The 20168-nt window shown below is 39.6% G+C and overlaps 1 protein-coding gene across 1 annotated transcript in view; it reads left to right on the forward strand.

Annotated features, from left to right (window-relative positions):
* DLEC1 (DLEC1 cilia and flagella associated protein) overlaps nucleotides 1-20168 on the forward strand; it is a 39107-nt gene that overhangs the window by 8029 nt on the left and 10910 nt on the right. Inside the window, exons 11-27 of the mRNA XM_062570854.1 lie at nucleotides 551-643; nucleotides 1540-1630; nucleotides 2557-2719; nucleotides 4498-4690; nucleotides 6095-6153; nucleotides 7165-7339; nucleotides 9096-9189; nucleotides 9406-9536; nucleotides 9848-10006; nucleotides 11531-11670; nucleotides 11923-12076; nucleotides 12736-12846; nucleotides 15885-16015; nucleotides 17415-17600; nucleotides 17866-17933; nucleotides 19119-19270; nucleotides 19807-19910. Of these exons, the coding sequence (XP_062426838.1) occupies nucleotides 551-643; nucleotides 1540-1630; nucleotides 2557-2719; nucleotides 4498-4690; nucleotides 6095-6153; nucleotides 7165-7339; nucleotides 9096-9189; nucleotides 9406-9536; nucleotides 9848-10006; nucleotides 11531-11670; nucleotides 11923-12076; nucleotides 12736-12846; nucleotides 15885-16015; nucleotides 17415-17600; nucleotides 17866-17933; nucleotides 19119-19270; nucleotides 19807-19910 (2204 nt within the window). The remainder of the gene's footprint in view (nucleotides 1-550; nucleotides 644-1539; nucleotides 1631-2556; nucleotides 2720-4497; nucleotides 4691-6094; nucleotides 6154-7164; nucleotides 7340-9095; nucleotides 9190-9405; nucleotides 9537-9847; nucleotides 10007-11530; nucleotides 11671-11922; nucleotides 12077-12735; nucleotides 12847-15884; nucleotides 16016-17414; nucleotides 17601-17865; nucleotides 17934-19118; nucleotides 19271-19806; nucleotides 19911-20168) is intronic.

The following is a 20168-nucleotide window of genomic DNA, read 5'->3' on the forward strand; positions in this document are numbered from 1 at the left end:
TGCACACCCTTGCATCACACTCTAGTACTGCTCTGTCTTAAGCTTCCCATCACAAAATAAGGTCTATGTGATACAGACAAAAAATATGAGATACGACTGGTAGACTGGCCTTTATCTGTTGGAGGAAAGGCTAGTGGTATAGCTGATGGGCCACGTTGTCCCTCCTGAAACGCTTTGCAAAGCCAGCTCAAAGTGAGCCCTAAGCACACAGAGACAGACACAGCTCCTAAACCTATGTTCAGACATGCTTGTTTCCTCTATGAATATTAATATTAGGGTTTCTGACAGTATCATTTGTTTTTGAAGAAAGCATCTGTCCCACATCTACCTTCAGTAAGGTGATTGCAAAGCATGGAGCATTTCTCTAGATAAGCTGTATTACTTTCTTTTTTAAATCTGTGAAAAAAGAACAGTTACAGGAAGGGATAAAACAGTGATAGTATAGCATACCGCCTGTTTTAGGTAATCTCATATTAAAAAACAGAAAAAGAAAAAAAAAGATCTATTTAATTTGTTAATCTTTTTTTTGTTTGTTTGTTTTTACTCCTAGGCTGTTGCAACTGTTGGTTTTGTGACACAAGATCCATTTGGGATCCATCCCGCATATTTTGAGCTAACTCCAGGGCAGAGCACAACAATAGAGGTTTGTAATTACTGCTTACAAAAAGCAAGACTGGTTTAAAAGACTTGGGCTAGACCTTGTGAATTTTGCCTTATACGAGTAAAAATACTCAAGTCCCTTTGTGCAAGTAGGCCAGAAGAATTGCAGTTGAGAGTGTTTCTGGAGGGTCTTTCACTGTAACTTCCCAGTCTTGCTTACCTGCTCAGAGACCAGTCAGATCTTCCCCATGCAAAGAAATGGAAGATTCTTCTGTTAGAGAAAATGGGAACTTGAGATCAAAGGAGTCCTTATGTGACTCTAACTGAGAGTTCAAGAAAATTTTCCTTTGTGAGCTTCCTTGGAAACAATGTTTTGGAAAACAAAACCTGTCATTGTAGAGACAATTGTAGAGAGCAGCAGGTACAAATGCTCTACTTCTGTCCTACCTTTTACTGAAAAAGATCCTGCAGTAAATGTTCAGCATTGGCTGTCACCAGTGCTTTCTCTGGTGTAGGCCACACTATCCTGTAGGATGACTGTGGGAAGAAGAGTGATGAAGGAAGAACAGCCAGCATCCAACCTTCCCTTTCTTAACTACCTCCTGGCTGCCACTAAGAGTAGTGGGTCATGCAGATGTGGATAAGGGATGATGGTTTCTCCATTCTCTCTCCCAGGATACATTCCTTCAGCAGAGCCAGGCACCTGTGGGAGATGGAAAGGAGGAGATGGATGTAGCATGGGGCTGGACATGCAGGCAGTACTAGATAACAGGCAGAAGAGCTGTGGTCCACATTACTGGAGCCACAGGTTGCCCAATTTTGGCCTTCTGAGCCTTTTTTGTTGAGGTGGAGCTTGGGAATGGCACACATCACTTTATATTTATGATGTCCTGGAGATAAATCACTTACAGTCATTGCTGTTTGCCTTCTGTTTTTCAGGTAGTGTTTTTTCCTTCTTTTCCAGAAGTCTCGCAGAAAACATACTCCATTGTTTGTGACAATTGCCAGGTCAATGATGTTACAGTCACAGGTTTGTTGCTAACGCCTTTCAGAAATCATGTTTCCTACACTGCAGATATTCAGATGATGTGTGTTGCGGTGAATGATTCAAAGTGATGGCAACATTTTATGTCACTGAATTAAGCAAGTACTTTGCACGATGCTAGTGTTAAATGAAATACTTAGGAAGTACTGAGTTCTTAACCTACTGTAGCCAAAATAGAACTTTATAAATGTAAAATGTCACCGAGTAGCAGAAAAGCCTATCTGTAGTCAGATGCAAGTTAGGCTTTTGTATCAATAAAACAACATGACAAACTATAAAGAATCAGTTTTAACAGGGCAGAAGTACATTTTGGTATGAAGCAAATGAGGGCACATCTTGTATGAGAGTGTTCAGGAGAGATAGGCAATCTTTCAGTTAACTAGTGATACCAGCTGAAATTTGGGGCTGTAAATATTAGTCCTTGTCCTGAAATTGGGTTATGAGTGCTCTAAAACTAGGCATAGCTTGAAGTCTATGTAATCACTTTATTACATATATTTCATTTGGAAGTATTATAATAGTGTTTTTGCTGCTTATTTTTATTTTTAGTACTCTGCTATGAAAGCCTGGAAGCCACATTATCAACTATTGCAAACGTGTATCTCTGATGACTTAAGTGCTAATGTTTTATTGATGTGTAACAAATCATGCTAGTGTGAATGAGCTGAGGTTGTAGCCTTGAAATCTAACTCTGTTAAATTTATATAAAGGATTTATCTATTGGTATATGATGATAATCAAAAAAAATCAGGAAAATGTCATACAATTAATACTTTGGAGTTCTGAAACTTGAGAAAACACCAGTTACAATCACTACGAGCAATGCCTTGTAGTGATTGTGGTGTTAATGAATAGTTTGAACAAAGTTCATAGCCGGATGATAAGTAGTAATACCCACTTATTTCTTCAAGGTGTTGGACAGCTGATAGCTCTGGAGCTTTTGTTTGTCACGGGTGGAGAAAGCAGCCCTGGACTTGGTGAAATTACTGATGTAACAGCACAGCATCTCATACGATTTGACCCCCAAAACCCACATGCCTCTGTGGAGAAGAATTTGATTATAAGAAACTCTACGTACGTAGCTACAATTAATAGAGTAATAATCTGCAGTCCAAACATACTGTTAATGATGTCATTCGTGATACCATATTCTCTCAGATTGGAGAAATCTTCATGCATTTGATAAACTTTGCATTGTTTCTTTTTGCTTTGTTTCTTTTTATGGTTGTTATGGTTCAAGGATTTGCTTGTAAGAACAGGAACAATATATGCAAAACAAACTTAATAGCCACTGTCCATATTCCTTGATCCATATCCCATCAAGGTCAACATACTTACCTCTATATAGATACATCCACAGTTCCAGAAGATTCATGAGTATGGATGGTTACAGGAAGTATTAACAAGGTCATCCAGATCGCATTTATCTCATATGACTCTACCTGTCTACAAAGTATATTTGTACATTTGAACTGGATACCCTGGTGTCTTTTCCCTTTGTAGCACAGGGAAATCATGCTTCTTAGGACACAACTCTGGCTTGACTCTAGACATCTCCCATAGAACAGTACCTATCACATCCAGGACTCTATTGCCTGGATTTTCATAGATGAAAAAGGGAGACCATTGTGACTAGGTCAGATTAAAACTTTAGGTTTAGTCGGGTGAATTGTGCTATTGAGTTCTAATAGATTTAAATATAAACTCTATCTGAGCTACGGAACATGTGCCTAAGTGTATTTATATTCTACTGAGCAGGTGGGATTCTGATTTTGACCAAAGTCATTCACACAATTACAGAAGTAGACAGGTGTGCCTGATTAAAGTAGAGTTGGAGGCTGCAGACCATCAAAGCAATTAAGAGTTAAATACTGCTCCTAGATACATTCAAGTAAATTGTAGCTTGCTACCGTGAATCTCTTGGAGTTTGCTATCTGGCCTGTAAACCACACATGCAAAATACTGCTACAGAATGCTGTTTGGGTATAGAAAGTGTGATTCAGTCAGTTGGATGCTGTAAACTGACCAAAGCTTGGAATTATGATAGTGACAGCTGTCCCTGCACTTCTGGTGTTAGTACTAGTACAAAAAAAGCTGGGCAGGCTGAGGTTGACCTCCACAGAAGCAGTATCAAGAAAACTTTCTACTGCCGGAGAAATATTACGAGAAATTGTACTTTCTTAATTTTATATCTCTGACATTTGCTTTGAAACTTCAGTATTCCTGCCTCACCTTACTAATGCAGAGTTTTTGAGGTCAAAATAAACAAAGTTTTAAAACCTATGGATAGATTTCACAGAGTACACTTCTGCTGAAGCAACCCAGCTAAGCAACTTTTTCTGAGAATGGTTTGGGTAACAAAGAACATTGCAGAGTCATTATTACAATCTTTACTTAGATTGTGCTGCATTCATTGTCGTGTTAAAGACTAGGGCTTGTATTTGGATTAAATTCAGAATGATACGTAGATCATCACCAGTGCAAACATACCATATCAGTAGGAAAGGTCCTGTTGTCCTCAGATTTTTGAAAGAAGAATTTAGATTTTCCTAAAATTCATATTACACGACTTGTTGGGTAGTGCAAGAAAGTCTTAATGTTCCTTACAGATTTGTATGTTTTACTCCCATATATTAGCATGTTCTTAATACAATATCTGCACTCTGACCAATTTTATATGCTGCTTCATCTTTGCAGCTCACAAAGACTGGTAAGTAAATCTCTTCCTAATCTTTAAGAAGAGGAATTCTCTATATTGGGAGAAAAATGTCAGTTCTTTCTCCCAATATCTTACTCAAAAACCTCTAATCTTTTTAATTATAGCTTTTTGCTGTTTACTGATCTCTTTGCAGCCATGTAGAACTTCCTTTCTACTGGCAGATAATAAGACCTAATCTGCGACCATTAATGCCAGAAGGAACTGTAGACTTTATGAAGCTCAAATATAATCGAGACACGGAGTCAGCCTTCTCCTTGAATCCTAAGCAGGGAGTTTTGCTTCCCCATGCTGATCATGAGTTTATTCTCACTTACGCTCCACAGGAGGTATGGCTTGTGATTTCTTCCTATCTACGGACTCCAGCTGTGTATTTTCATGAAAGCTGTAGAACCCTTGCTGTGCAGCTTTCCAAATTAAGTTTAATTAGCTGGTACCATGCTCTGATAAACAGTGTTCAAAAACATAGAAAGTTACAAAAAGAAAACATGTTTTGCTTGCAAAATACGAGCCAGCTTCTGATCTCATATCATTTTTGGTACTGATTGAACTCCAGTAACTTTACACTGAGAATATGGACACATCTTCATGTCACTGCAGCTGGGCTGACTAAAGATGTTACCACTCTTACCGTACTACCATCTCCTCCACCACCCCCTGCCCCATCCCGCCTGCTGACTGAGCTGCTTTGGGGATCTGCCCCATACCTCCTCCAGCCCAAACAACCTTGGTTAGCAAATGGGGATTATTTAAACTGTTTCCAGTTGTAGCTTGTTTAGGATGAAATGGTCCCAGGAGCAGCTGTGTGGTATATTTAAGGGGTAGTAAGTTTTGGCAGAGGAATGATGATATGCAGCTGTGGGTAAAGAGAGGTGCAGTGATCTTTGGATACAGCTGTACCAGTGGATGTGGGACTGTTGTCTTAGCTTTTGCTCTCCCATCAGGGTAAATAGGAAGTATGAGCTCACTATATTTAAAGAAACATCATCCAAACTAAGCTCAAGAGTGGGAATATCTAGTGCTGTGGAGATTGACATATGTAAAAACGTATCAAATAAGTATGGAAGATAAATTAACTTTTTTAAAAAATACTTTTAAACAGGTTAATTGAAAAATATATTAATGATAATTAATGATGTTAATCTCCTAGGAAAATGTATTGAATTAATGGATACATTTAGATTAATATCTAGCTATAAACAAATGAACCCTTTGCAAAGCCCTTCAGATTTAAGGCTGAACTCTGTGTTATTTTTCTCCCCCCCCCCCCCCCCCCCCCCGAAAGCATGCTCTTCCAGCAAGGAAAATAGTGGTTCTTACTCCAAATCAGATTGCTATCAATTAAGCTAAATGTCCTGGCGTGACTATAACAACCTTTAACTTACTACAGCAATACTAATCTTAATTTGTGGAGGCTTTGCACATGCTTGTGTGTAGTATGCAATATACTAAGGGAATAATAACAGGCATGTGAAAAATGAGTATTTTTCTTGGAACCATACACTATGAGATCAGAATGTGGCTTAATATTTTGCAGTCAAACATATTTTCTTTTAGTAACTCTAGATTTTCAATATTGTTGATCAGAACTTAGTTCATCCTTAGTTCATCATAATTGTTCATCCTTTAAATATAAGCTCCTTTTTCATCTTTTTTTTTTTTTTTTTTTTTTTTTAATTCTCGGTATAACTGATTACTTGGCAATGAAATCCTCTGCTTCCTCTTTTGTATAGCTGAAGAGTTATCACAGTGTGATTCAGATGGTACTGAGGGACATCCCGGAATCACGCTGGTAAGCCGAGAAACGCTGTTTCCTTGTAACGAGTGTAGCAACAGTTTAGTTATGATACTATATTAAATTACTGGAATTATAACTCTCTAGAGATGATAATACAAAAATTAAAAAAAAATAATTTAAAAAGGCCCTGGACAGACAGTTATTGAAGATTGTATCTGCGCAACAACTGATAGTCCAGAGACTATCTCTGCGAATTTCCTTCATGTCTAAACATATGCCTTAGCTCTGCCTGAGGCTGCACCTGTCTTGGAAAAATATAATACTGTCTTCACGTCTGTTAATTGCCCAAGCTTTCTGCTGAGATGTCTGGCATGCTTTTTCTTCTGTTATTATTGTTTGTCACAACAGTCTATGACTTAAATACTTGTTCACGAACAGACTAGAATGGCCAGAGTACGTCACTGGAATTTTTCCACTTTTTAGTAACTCCCAACCTGGGCTAGCAGCACACCAGCAGCCTGCGGTTGAGAAGCTTTCGATGATTTTCACTTCTTATTTATTCACGATCTTGGTTATTATCTTGTTTATAATGTTTATTGCCGTTATCATTGATTATTGTTTAATCAAGTCTGCATTCTGTTTTAATTGCATTCTTAATGATATTTTCCCAAGCAATCCAAATTTCAGTTCTGTATCTCCAGACTTTGAGGACAGAATCTCTATTTTCAAACTTTGTGATTTGTCTACTTAACATAGGAAGAAAGGATAGTTTTTCCTTTTAGGAAACTGGATGGGTCAGATGTGACTAAACAAATGAGCAGAAATAAAAAGAGCTCTATATAGAAAATACTAACCCAAGAGAAAATATTTGAAAACATTATGTACATTTTAACTTGGCAAGTAAAGGATGGGATCCATGGTGCATGCTACATTCATGTGTCCAGCTAGCTTGTGCCAATTTTCTTTTTATTACAGTTTTACTTGATAGCTTCATAAGAGCTTTGTAATAGCCTGATTTACAACAGTGTAAGATGCCTCATAATTCTACCGCATTTCCTCTCACAGTTTGGTAGCAGAGTCAGTGCTTCAAAGCATCCCAGAATACAGAGCAGAGGATGTAATAACAATGGAAATAGAAGTTAAAGGTTCAACAGAACCATTTCAGCTTCTTCTGGAACCGTATGCCATTATCCTCCCTGGAGAAAGTTTTATTGGTGTAAATGTGAGAAGATCATTTAAGGTTTGTGTGCTTTTGACCTCACAATGATCATGTGCTTTGAGTTACTAAAAGTCATAGGTGTTGTTAGAAGGCAGGAGACAATCCATGTTACTTCAGGTTTTTAAAATATTTCTAAAGGAGGCTGTGATTACAGGAGAAGCTATACAAAAAGTCCGTAGCAGGCTTCCTTAGCCCCACACTCCAGGCAGCAGGCCTTTTTCTTTTCTCTTCTCTCAAGGGTGATACCCCAGATTTCAGCCCTTCTTAAATGCCTTTGAGTCACAAACACATTGCTTATCATTTTGTCGTTCCCGTAGTGCAGGCGCTTTCCACCTGGGAGGAACAGCCAGTGGTTGAGTAAATCACTTCATTACAGAGGCACTGTTTATTCAAAGGACTACGGCAAGCAGAGGAAAGGGTTAAAGCTACAAAAGTTGTATATGCCTGCAACTTAGCAGACCTCCTTTCATTTTTTCCATGATGGTTCAGGTGATTTCTGATTGCCCATTACAGAACAGAATCCTACTGCAATTGTCCACTCGCTCCTGCTCTTCTCTATAGACAGGGATCCTTTCAATCTTAGACTCATCTAGGAGGAACAGGCTTTGTAGCAAGAGCTAGGCATGGAGACATTTCCCCATTACTGATCTTCCCATTTTTTTCCTTAAAGATATTTAGTTTCCTATTTACTCTTCCTAAAAATTCTTTATCAGCTTAAGGCAGCCATTTCAGACATTTCAGGAACCCTGTAGAGCTATGCATGTGCTGTAGGTAATTAAATCACAATTATTTAATTTTTTTTTTAATCTTAAAAAGGTAGAAAGTTGAAATGTGTTTAGAGATGAACGTGTTGCAGAGGGCAAAGTTATTTGTTGTGATGAAGAAATAATGTCTGAATAGATCTGAAGAACAGACCAAAGAGTTCCAGAGCTCACATCTCCCTTTCAAACACATTTTTTGGCAAATACGGCTACTCTCAAAAGGGTTTGAAGTTTAAGCTTTGAAGGTCTGTTTCATTTTGATAAAATACGGGGGAAAAAAAAAAACTCAAAGGTTTCAGATATAATAAAGTCCTCCTCGGAAAGAATGGCTAATGGCTAATTCTTCAAGTTTCAGAAAACAGCAAATATTAGTGTGACAGTAGTCATTGAGGTTCATCTGACTAAATATAGTTCTTTCAGCACAGATATCCATGTCTTCAGCTTAGATATCCATGTCTGAGCTACCTGCCCTGGGCTCTCATGGTCTTTGGAGATCTGGTGAGCAGCATCCAGGAGGTGATTCATGTCATCCTAAAGGCTAAAGTGGCTCAGAGGAATTGGTCCTAGTATGGCCTAACTGGTTTTATTGATGGTGAAGAGAATCTTATTCTGCGGATACCTGAACTCTGATCAGATGAATCCTATTTCTTCCTGTCCCTGTTTCAGATCACAGAGGAAAGGGAAGCTACAGCATATTATGAAAAAATGGTAGTTAGTTCACAGCACTGGGTTGCTGTTGTTCAAGTCAGAGATTAGATGAGGTTTTGTGCCTTCCCATTCTTATGTACTCACTTTATTCAAGATTATCAGATACATTGGAGCCAGACTAGAGATACATTAATATGTCCTAGTGCTTTGTGGTGATCAGGATATGGCTAGTGTTTGCAATCAAACTTATGTATGTGATCGCTAGACTTAACACTTAGTTTGCAGTGTGTCAGTGCTTTCATCAAATTGATATGTTGTTATGAAATCTTAAAGCACATTATTTAGCTCATTGATCTTAATTGTTTTAGATGTGGAATAACAGCAAGTCATCAATCAAGTATACATGGGAGAAAATCATTGCATGTGATATAGTAGAAGTTGAACCTTATACTGGATTCATAGGTAAAGTTTCTGTGACTTGCAAGTATCAGTTAATTGTAAAAATATTTAAATTGGTGATGGCAGAAAAGTCATAGAACACTGTAATGCATGTGCTGACCCCAGCACACTTGAGTCCGTGGGAGACCTACGTTGACTCTGAGATCTTCAGTAACAGACTTACAGTGTGTTGTTTCTTTTCAAGGGTTTGGGGCAGAATCCTGAGTTTTTCTATTCTAGATATGACTGAATGCTGTGAATTTGAGCTGGCAATTACTGGAGGCAAACCTGGCTGTGTCAGCCATAACCTGCACTGTAAAATCGAGCATTCTTCAGAGCCAGTGGTGCTGCATATTGAGGCTGCTTTTAAGGTGAGTAACTAGTTCAGTGTTGCAGGATGACTAGCTGCTGGGCCTGGCTATTGTCTACAGAAAGATTTTTGTCTCTTGAAGGCCTGACAAATCCAGGACATTTAAAAATAGAAGGTCTTTTTACTATCTAATAACTATTAAAGCAATGCTGATACTGTTGTGACCTTAACAATTTTCTTGTATTACTTACAATGCATTTGCCTTTTGCTGTTTTATATGAAGTTAGACATTAATCTTACCTAATGTATGCTTTTTAATCTGGCATTTTTGGCAATAATGTCCATTCTGACATCTGTTTCCTGGTGTCCTAGGGACCACTTCTTTCTATTAATATTCCATCACTCCAGTTAGGTTTGATTAAGTGGGGCGACAGTGTGTTAAGAACCTTTGAGATTCAAAATCTCTGTCAGCTGCCGGCACGGTGGAGAATGCAAGAAAGCCGGGCTTGTCTAGCCGAAAGGAATGAAGCGGTAAGTGACTACCATAACTGGCTGTACTCTCTCTTTAGCCATTTCTGTCTCATTTTTAGCAGCTGTAATGTTCCTTCAGGAGATCAGAAAGTCTAATTACTGTAACTTATTATGAAACTGGCTCTGCCCAATTCCCTAAATGCACGTTTCATTTCAATATTAGCTTGCACTATTTCTGGGCTTCCATTTCTTACAAATCTCCTATGAGCCTAACCCAGATACAGAGTGTTTCTTTTATATTTCAGCTGCCACTGATACTGGCAGGGGGATAAGACTTTATCAGAACAGAGGCTGCTCAGCCATCTTCGCACACCTGCATAGAAGAACCTTAGTACGTACTGAATTGGGCTTTTTGGCCTTAAACAATAGCTTTGAAATATGCAAGCATGTCCCCAAAACAATTTCTTGTCACAATCAATACTGAAACTATAGCTTAGTATTTTCTAGACTATGATGTATCAAATACAATCCATTCCTGTCCTTGACCTCAGAGCTCATTCCATCATTTCATAAGAAATAAGTAGAGCATCTTGGAGTTAATGCTGGTGGCAAAGAACTGACTCAGAGCTGACATCTGCAGCCCACAGCATGTTCCTAAATATTTTGCTTTATTGTAGTTATTATTATTTATTTTGATTATTTGTGACACAGCTAGATTTCTGTTTGGTGTTACACATCAAAGAGAAGTGAGGAAAACTGGATCATGGGATAAGTGCTTTTTGTTGAAGTGAAAGGCCAAATTCTGCCTGTGGGCCTCTACACAGGATTTCTCATGCAGGCAGTTGAGTTTACTCGTTTCATGGCAAAATTGGTCAAAACAGTGTTCAGAAGTTCTGCTTTTTTGCACAGACTGTCAACTGAAAGAGGAACTTAAGTAGGAACTTTTTCTTTCTTGACCATCTCAGGAGATGGAAGCCTGCAGGAAGTTTTAGTCTATTCTCATGAGTTGTTTATATATATATATGTATATATATTTATATATATTTTTATATATATATATATATATATATATATATATATATATATATAAAACACATCGTACGGATAGTTCACCAACTTTGTATGAAAGTTGACAGCAAAAAAGAGGGGATTTATGAGTCATGGTTATGGTAGCCTTGCAGAACAGTCGTGTGTGTGTGTGTGTCTGTCTACCACAAGTGTGACTGGAAGCACCTGATTGGGGATAGGGGTGTCCTGTAGTAAAGCCTAACTTTTCAGCCCTCAAGCTGTTCTTTCTCCCTTCCTTATTCCTCTGTCCCCTGATACTCCCAACACTTCTCAGGATCCCAGAGTAGTTTTAGAGACTTAATCCCTTCAATTTGTCATTTCAGAGTCCTATTCCTGCCCCAACACAGATCTGAAATCAACTCTGATCCCACTCACACTCTTTCGATTTCCTTCCCATCCTTCTGTCCAATAATCTTCCCAACTCGTGGCACTCTGCATAGCTACTGCTCAGCCCCCATCTTGGGAGGAGAGCCCGCTGCTGACCACTCATCTATCTGTTTCCTCTCTGTGTCACAGGTATCTCCTTTTACTATTCATCCGTCTGCTGGAGAAATACCACCTTTGGGTGTATGCAGTGTGTCAGTTCAGTTCACACCATTGCTGTGTCAGCGTCTCCAGACAGTATTAGAACTAGAGGTTGAAAACGGAGAAGGAAGGTAAGGAGAAAAAGTAGTGTTTTGTTTTGCTTTTCCTGAGGTTCAGGTGTGATTTTTCACTTTAAGTAGTTTTATCTGCTAAAATAAAAATACGTAGCAGAAACTCACAGTTGGATTGTATAACCTATCAATGAACTACCCAATCACAAATATTGCTAGATAAACCTAATCATCAGTCTTTCTAGCATGCTGTTGTACGTCTAGCACATTTCATTAACGATAACAATAGACCATCTGTGTGTTTATTTCCAGTCATCTTCCTGTTTTTGTTGAAGTTCAGACCCCCCAAGTGTGCTTGATGTCTAGTCATCTAGTATTCACTGAAATTTATACTGGAGTTCCTGCCAAAGCAACCGTCAAACTTTTTAACCAGACACTGCTGCCAGCAAAATACTTATGGGGAAAGGTAAATGCCTTTCTACTAAATGAAGGATAGAGCAGGGGCAGATATTGTAATTTCTGTCAAAATAGACATATAACCAGTGTGTCCTTTGAGTAGCGATTCCCATTTGCTGCATTATGAGCAAGATTTAGGCACATCTTTTCTCCAAAGCATGAGCCCTTACGAGAAGATTAACTACCACTTGATGTTAGTGTGCTCTAGCTGTCTGTTGATCATCCCTGGGAGAGTAAATGGGCAGAGATTTGAGGGAAACAGGATATGTTTCCCTCAAACAGGCTTGTCTCTGTAGGCCACCTCTCTAGACAGTGAAGAGAGATAAGGCACCTCTAGGAGCCAGCTCTGCTCTCAGGCAGGGGGACCCAACCCTAGAAAGGCTTGTCCCTCTTTTGAGACTGTGAAGCAGTCTACAGCAACTCTGCTCCAAGTTCAGATGCCTCAGCTGAGCATAACATGTCATTCTAGGGATGAACATCTTACTGGCCATAGGGGAATCATAAAGCAAGTTTCATCTCAACAAACTGTATGTGTATGTGTTGTTACTTGAAAGTGCTCTAAACCTTTGAATAATTCTGCGTAGTTCTCTTCAATCTGAAGAGAAAATATAGAAGAATCAGGAGTTAATGAATTAACAGAGTTAACTGAATGCTTGTCCTCTCTGGCAGCTTATTGGAAGTCAGGCAGCTTCCTGTCTTGCCACTGTCTCCCCAGCCAGTGGCACCTTAGGCCCAAATGAAGAAAAAGAATTGTGTGTAGAGATAACAGCCAACATCATGGTAAGTTTAAAAACTGATGACGTTTTGTCAAAACAAGACTGGCATTATTATTGCACTTCCATCTGGCAAAAGAAGCATTTTTATATACAAAATACAATGCTCCTTTTTATACATTATCTCTGAAAATGCTTTGCTTTAGAGAAAAGTGTTTGAAGGCAAAAATGAAACCAGTCCACATGGGATGCAATTTTGTACTCTTACCTCTTTATTTCCCAACTATTTTTGTTTTATTTCTTTCTTGAATGCCTGCTTAATTACTCTTAATGTTTATTGCTTTTCTTACAGTATACTTGTATGATTATCCCAAATGATGTGTAGCAGATTGGTGCATATATAGTACACATTTGTTTTTGTGAACGGGCTTGTAATATTTTGGTAATGGAAACTATAGACAAAAAGAGGGTGGTGGGACTACAAAGTTAAAAACCCTGAAGGCTGTAGATCAGAGTTCACAAACTGCAGGAATTCAACTATAGACTTAATGGGGGCATTCAAAAATGTGATGTAAGGCATCTAAATGACCTAAATCCTTATAAATGAGGTGAATTAGTTGCCATTACAGTCATGAGAGATATAGAAAAGTCGAGCTTTAAATCCAGGTGGAAATAAAATCTCCTTTTTGGACGATTATGTAAACATGACTGAAAGCTTAATGCTTAGAATCACAAAGCGGTTGAGGTTGGAACCTCATGCTCAAGCATGTCCAACACCCCTGCTCAAGTAGGGTCACGTAGAGCACATTAGGATTGCATCCAGGTGGGTTTTGAATATCGCCAGAGGAGACTCCACAGCCTCTCTGGGCAATCTGTTCCAGTGCTCTGTCTCTCTCACAGTGAAGAAGTTCTTCCTCATATTCAGGTGGAACTTTCTTCGTTTGTTTGTGCCTCTTGCCTCCTGTCCTGTTGCTGGGCACTTAAGAGTCTGGCCTCATCCTCTTGACACTCTCCCTTAAGATATTTGTATACGTTGGTAAGATCCCCTCTCAGTCTTCTCCAGGTAAACAGGCCCAGCTCTCGCAGCCTTTCATCATAAGAGAGATGCTCCAGTCCTCTGATCATTTTTGTAGCCCTGTGCTGGACTCTCTCCAGTAGGTCCATGCTCTCTTGGATACAAAGAGCCCAAAACTGGACACAGTACTCGAGATGAGGCCTCCTCAGGGCTGAGTAGAGGGGCAGGATCATCTCCCTCGATCTGCTGGCAACACTCTTCCTAATGCAGCCCAGGATACCACTGGCCTTCTTGGCCACAAGGGCACATTGCTGGCTCATCGTCAACTTGTCGTCCACCAACACTCCCAGGTCCTTCTACACAGAGCTTCTTTCCAGCAGGTCAGCCCCCAGCTTGTGCTGGTGCCTAGGTTATTCCTCTCTAGGTGCAGGACCCTGCACTTGCCTTGATTGAACTTCAGGAGGTTCCTCTCCAGCCTGTCCAGGTCTCTCTGAATGGCAGCACAGCCCTCAGGTTTACCAGCCACTCCTCCCAGCTTGGTATCATCAGCCAATTTGCTGAGGAGGCACTCTGTCCCCTCATCCAGGTCATTGATGAATGAGTTGAACAGGATGGGACCCAGTCCTGACCCATGAGGAACTCCACTAGCTACAGGCCTTGAACCAGACTCTGTGCCACTGAGCACAACCCTCTGAGCTCTGCCTTTCAGCCAGTTCTCAATCCACCTCACTGCTTACTCATCTAGCCCACACTTCTGAGCTTACCTGTGAGGATGTTGTGGGAGACAGTGTTGAAAGCCTTGCTGAAGTCAAGGTATACAACATCCACTGTTCTGCCCTCATCTACCCAGCCAGTCATTCCATCAGAGAAGGCTATCAGATTGGTTAAGCAGGATTTCCCCTCGTGTATCCATGCTGGCTACTCCTGATCACCTTCTTTTTCTTCTACATGCTTTGAGATGCCACCCAGGATGAACTGTTCCATCACCTTTTCAGGGATGGAGGTGAGGCTGACTGGACAGTAGTTTCCTAGATTCCTTCTTGCCCTTCTTGAAGACTGGAGTGGCACTGGCTTTCTTCCAGTCCTCAGGCACCTCTGCTGTTCTCCGTGACCTTTCAAAGACGGAGAGTGGCCTAGCAATAACATCCACTGGCTCCCACAACACTCATGGGTGCATCCCATCGTGGCCCATGGATTGGTGTGTGTCAGGTTTGCCTAAAAGATCTCTAACCCGATTCTCCTCAACCAAGGTAAAGTCTTCCTTTCTCCAGGCTTTCTGTCTTGTCTCCAGGCTGGGGGATTCCTGAGGACTGGCCTTAACAGTAAAGACTGAAGCAAAGAGGGCATTCAGAATCTGTCCTTCTCTGTATCCTTTGTCACCAGGGCATCCACCACATTCAGCAAACTTTGTGCTCTCATTAAATCTCAGATGATACATGTAAGCTTTCAGTTAAAAGTTTTGGCAAAGAGGAGTTAAGGTAAAAAGAAGGGAGAAAATCTGTAAGCAATGTATGTATCTCCCAAACTGGGTAAATAAAACACCCAGCTGCCTTTTTCCTGTAGCGCAGGGATGAAATGACTAGGAAATTCTTGTGGTATGATGTCTTTTACTCTGAAAAGAAAATGCTAAGTTGGTCACCTTAGAGTATAATTCTAAATCTGTCTTCTTCCATTTATTGACTACCAGTGACTATTTTGTCATTCTAACTGTTCTTGATGTATAGAAAGCTAAAGGAACAGGTCCAAATTTGTACAAAATTATACAACAGTATCCACTTGCACATGCTTTTTTTATTTTCAAAAGTTTGTCAGAAGCACTAATGGAGCAGTTTTAGGTTTATAGTCTGATCCTGGTACAAAGCCAAGAAATAACTACAAATTTTTAACTTGTTACCTACTTCTAAGCAAATCTAATGCTAGCAGAAAATGCAATTAGAGCAATTCAGTAAAACTTTTCAAGTTTCTGCTGTGGTTCTGTTTTTAATCCAGTAAGATTTATACACGTTTTCTAAATAAATTTCTTAATGAGACCGTCTTTCCTCTGCGGCCTTTGCTCCAGTTGTAAGGAAACACGATTCTTTTCCTATCAGGGTGAGCTGAAAGACCTTGCCCTTTCCTGTAGCATAGAAGACATGATTGAATCCCTCTTCCTGAGTATTTCTGGAGACGTGAGAGGACTGCGTGTCAGCTACTCAATACCTTGTGAAAGTGGAGTTACCAGGTAAATCAAGGTGCTATTAAAATTATCCCCCATACCTATTTGTGAAACAGTTTTAATTGGTGCAAAGCGCTCATCTATCTGTAGAGTACTTGCTTATAGTCTTCAGCTGGAGAAAAAGACACCTAAAGAATAAATTCAGCTCTAATTCTGTAGCAGCCAGATACAATATAGATTGGCTTCATACCAATGGCAGTGTTTGGAGGAAAAAAGAAAACAACTTTTCATGATAGCTTGAAGACTATAAGCTCTTCAGTATACATCTTCCTTTGCAAGGTCTTGGTGTTGTCACTGAGTGGGGAAAACAGCCACAGCACCATATCTTAAGGCAGGTCACAGCAACACAGCTTAACTTTATGTCCAAATTAAGTGTTTCCATTTGTAAGTGCACTACATGTTTTTACATGTTTCCCCCACGAAACTTAAGCAGATCTTTCTGTGTCTTAGGCTTCTAGATTAAATGAAAAAAAAATTACTTTTTCACAAAGCAAATAGACAGTGGAGGAAAAAGAATGTAAGTATGCTGTTATCTATGTGAACTTTTTTTCTCCTCCTGCTGCACATAGGCAGCAAGGACAGTAAAACATGCTGGGATCATTCACTGAAGGGGACTATGGGAAGAGAAGGTACTTGGTTTGCACCATAACCAAATTCAGCATCTTGATAAGCTTAGAAGATGGTTGACAATTAGTACTACACCGTTGTCACCATTGTTTAGCTGAAACAAATTAAAAATAATTCATATGAGTTCTTTAATTCATAAATGATAAATTAGCATGAAATTAACTGCACATGGGTGAAACTCATGTCCATATGTTGTTTCTCTTGTCGCATGTACTCCTCGCACTCATAACCTGACAGTAGCAGTGATACTTCTGTGTATAGAGAGCAGGAAAAATAATTTCTCCCTGCTAACAAAACTGTGGGGCCTCTGCTGCCTATCACATGTTTGTGAAGAACAGTTATTCTCTGCAATGTCAAAAATTGGTAAATTGAACTCTTAGATGTGAATTTTAAACAACAGTTATACTCAAGATCATGTTTTGCACCATTAAGTTTTCTTATTGCACCTGATGTTAAAGAAAGGTGGATATACTTCTCTTTGACTTGGTATATCTGACTATTCTTTTCTTATTCCAATATGTAGTGTTTTCGTATAAGTAAAATGACTCCATATTTGTAGGTCAGCATGTTATACAGTATTAAAGTTCTATCCAAAATAAAATCCTTACAAAGACAGAAGTAAGAAAATGAAAAGCAAGGAATGACGATGACAAAATCTTTGGTTGCATGGTCCTTTTACAATGGTCATCACAAACACATTCCATATTGCACATTTTCAGATTTATAGCATAAGAAAATGGAACTAACGTTTTAATACCAGTGTGATTTCTTTTGACAGTGAGGAAAGACAAGTGCTACAGAGCCCATGTGATCTTCTTTTGGACTTTGGATCTGAAGTTGCATTCAAAGACACAGTAAAGCGTCAGCTAATTCTTACCAATCACACTGGAATCAGTGCTCCATTCAAACTGGAAGCTGAGTATTTCACTGGCTATTCACTTGCTCCAGAACAAGGACTCTACCTGTAAGTCTCGACTTTCTACATAATGACTCAAATACTAACGTAGATCTGAATTACAACTGAAATCAGGGTAGAGTGCTATCATCTCTCTCACAGGAACCAATTTCTGCCGCGGATGTAGGGGTCAAGCAGAGCTAGCTCTTATTTTAGCAGAGACCTGCTTGTCTCACAAAATTGTCATACAGATCTTTTATTTTTTCAAGCTCTTATTTTAGCAGAGACCTGCTTGTCTCACAAAATTGTCATACAGATCTTTTATTTTTTCAAGCTCCCCAAGCTGCCTCGTGAAAAGGAGAGGGCCCATCACAAGACATGCAGCCAAAAGAGCACAGTCAGGTATGAGAATAGCTGTTTCTCCCCTCAGTGAAAAGAAGGCAAAGGCCAACTGGCCTAACTCAGTTAACTCAACTCAGCTTTAAATGTACCAGTCAGGTACATCATCATCATTTCCTTCTTGGAGTATCTGGTTAATTCTACGCTGCCAAATAATTTGATCCCCCAGGTCACACTTTGACTTTGAATGTCCGCATGACATAAGTATTAGGTAAATCCTAAACTTTTTTTAATTTTTTTTAATAATAAACCAACCATCTGAAACAAAGATGGCTGGTACTGGTGACAGTTCACCCCCAAGACCACTCCCAGCACAGTGTGGACAAGACTGCATGAGATTTGGCGCTCTCCTTCCCACACAGTCCTCCAGTGCTACTGCATCAGGCTTTGCTCCCCAAAACCCTTTTATTTACCCTCCTCACTAGGGAGAGCTGCAGCATAGCCCACCCATCACTTCAGATACCTTTTTTTATTCAGATACCATTATTATTAAAAGTAATAATGTTTGGAGCCATGTGTGACACTGGAGGGAGCAGAGTCAGAGCAAAGTGCAATATAGTGTGGATTTGTCTTCTGTATCCAAAATAAATGTTGGACATACTAGCAGCTTGTCATAGTGTTTGGTGTCTGTTATGTAGATGGAGCTTTTTCAGCTGTTGAATTAGTCCTTAAAAATTGAAAAATATCTGATCTGACAGATTCCATGCAAACCTATTGGTTTAGAAGGTGAAGTGACTCAGAGTATGAAAAGGCTTTGCTGATTGTAACTCATTTTTTGTATTGAAGAGCATACAGATGTAAACAGGCAGCTGCTACTAGAGAGATAACCAGTTAGCACAAATCCCAGCTTATTTTCCTCAAATTGAGGGTGTGTTTTCATGTAGCCAATTACTGCCTTGCATCTCCCAGAGAGTCCTGGCTCAAGTTATTGGAAACGAGTCATCTATGAAATAATCTCTGTAACAACTGAGTCATGTAAAAAACAGATTAAGACCCACGGTAGAAGGGAACTGGAGTAAAAGTGATTTAACAGTGTGGGCCGCGTAAATGCTCCCAGTTTTGCTGAAGCTGGCGGGGCTAGGCTGATTAACACCAGCTAAAGATCTGATACTGTATTTTCTTTGAAAGACTTAACTTTGTTCCATTTCCTAGAACTTTATCAAACGCTTCTTTGCTGTGCTCCTTCAGTGTTTGCGGCAGCAGTGCTGTCTCATGGGAAGGGAGTAGCTTTCCATATACAACCTTCCACAGGAACTCTGAAAGCCTTCCAGCAGCTAATCATAGAAATAACAGCTTACAACAACATGTGGGGAGAGTACCGCGATGATCTTGTCTGTAAGGTAGGTGGGGCTTTGGTTTTAAGCAAAGTATTGTTATGGCAGATTTGGCACCGGTTAGATTTCCCAAATTCCTTTCATTGCAACCTCCTTTCAAACGCGTTTTCGGTTTGTTAGGATTTCAGTTTAAATTCAGGATAGACATTTGTAGACCTCCAACAACATGTAACAATTGTTTGCTCTTACAGTGCGTGTTTTAGCTTTGGGGTAACACGTTTCTCTCCTGGGAGCTTTTTGTGCTTCTTTAAAATGACTGGAGCAGTTCTGATTTATGATTTCTGTTTGGTAACCAGCCAGTGCACTACTCTGCTTTACAAATACAATATACTGTGTTGTATGGAACAGCCCTAGGGATACAGATTAATGAATGAAATATTGCATTCTCCCAAAGAGAAAAGCTTTCGTTAGCATACACTTACATGCTTTCAAGAAAAATCAGTCAAATAATTTGAAAATTGTGTTTCAAGATATAATTTTGTAACCTAGATACCAAAGTTTTGTTTTGATTCTAAGAGCAAACATTCATTTTTTTTTAATAGGTGGGAGACTTGTGTCCTACATTAATTCCTGTACAAATGACTGTGAAAGGCTGTCCAATTTTCCTGCAGATGACAGGACCCCAAGCAGAGCAGCCTATAATCAGGTAGAGCCCGAAATACTGTCAGAGAAGTCTGACAGTTAAATACGACTGGACTTTGGCCAACATATACACCTGTGCCTGTTTTTTTGTGGTGCAGTGAGGACAGCAAAGTGACTCTCAGAGTACAATATCTGCATCTATAACAACAATATTTTTGCCTCTCCCAGTATGATTAGGAAAGGGTCTGTGTACAAGTCGTCTCAGGATACCCAGCAATCGCTCTTTTAGCCTTGCAATCTGCAGGAGTTTCTATTCCTGTTG

The sequence above is a fragment of the Rhea pennata genome, chromosome 2 (assembly GCF_028389875.1).
Source record: "Rhea pennata isolate bPtePen1 chromosome 2, bPtePen1.pri, whole genome shotgun sequence".
In the NCBI taxonomy this organism is placed as follows: domain Eukaryota; kingdom Metazoa; phylum Chordata; class Aves; order Rheiformes; family Rheidae; genus Rhea; species Rhea pennata.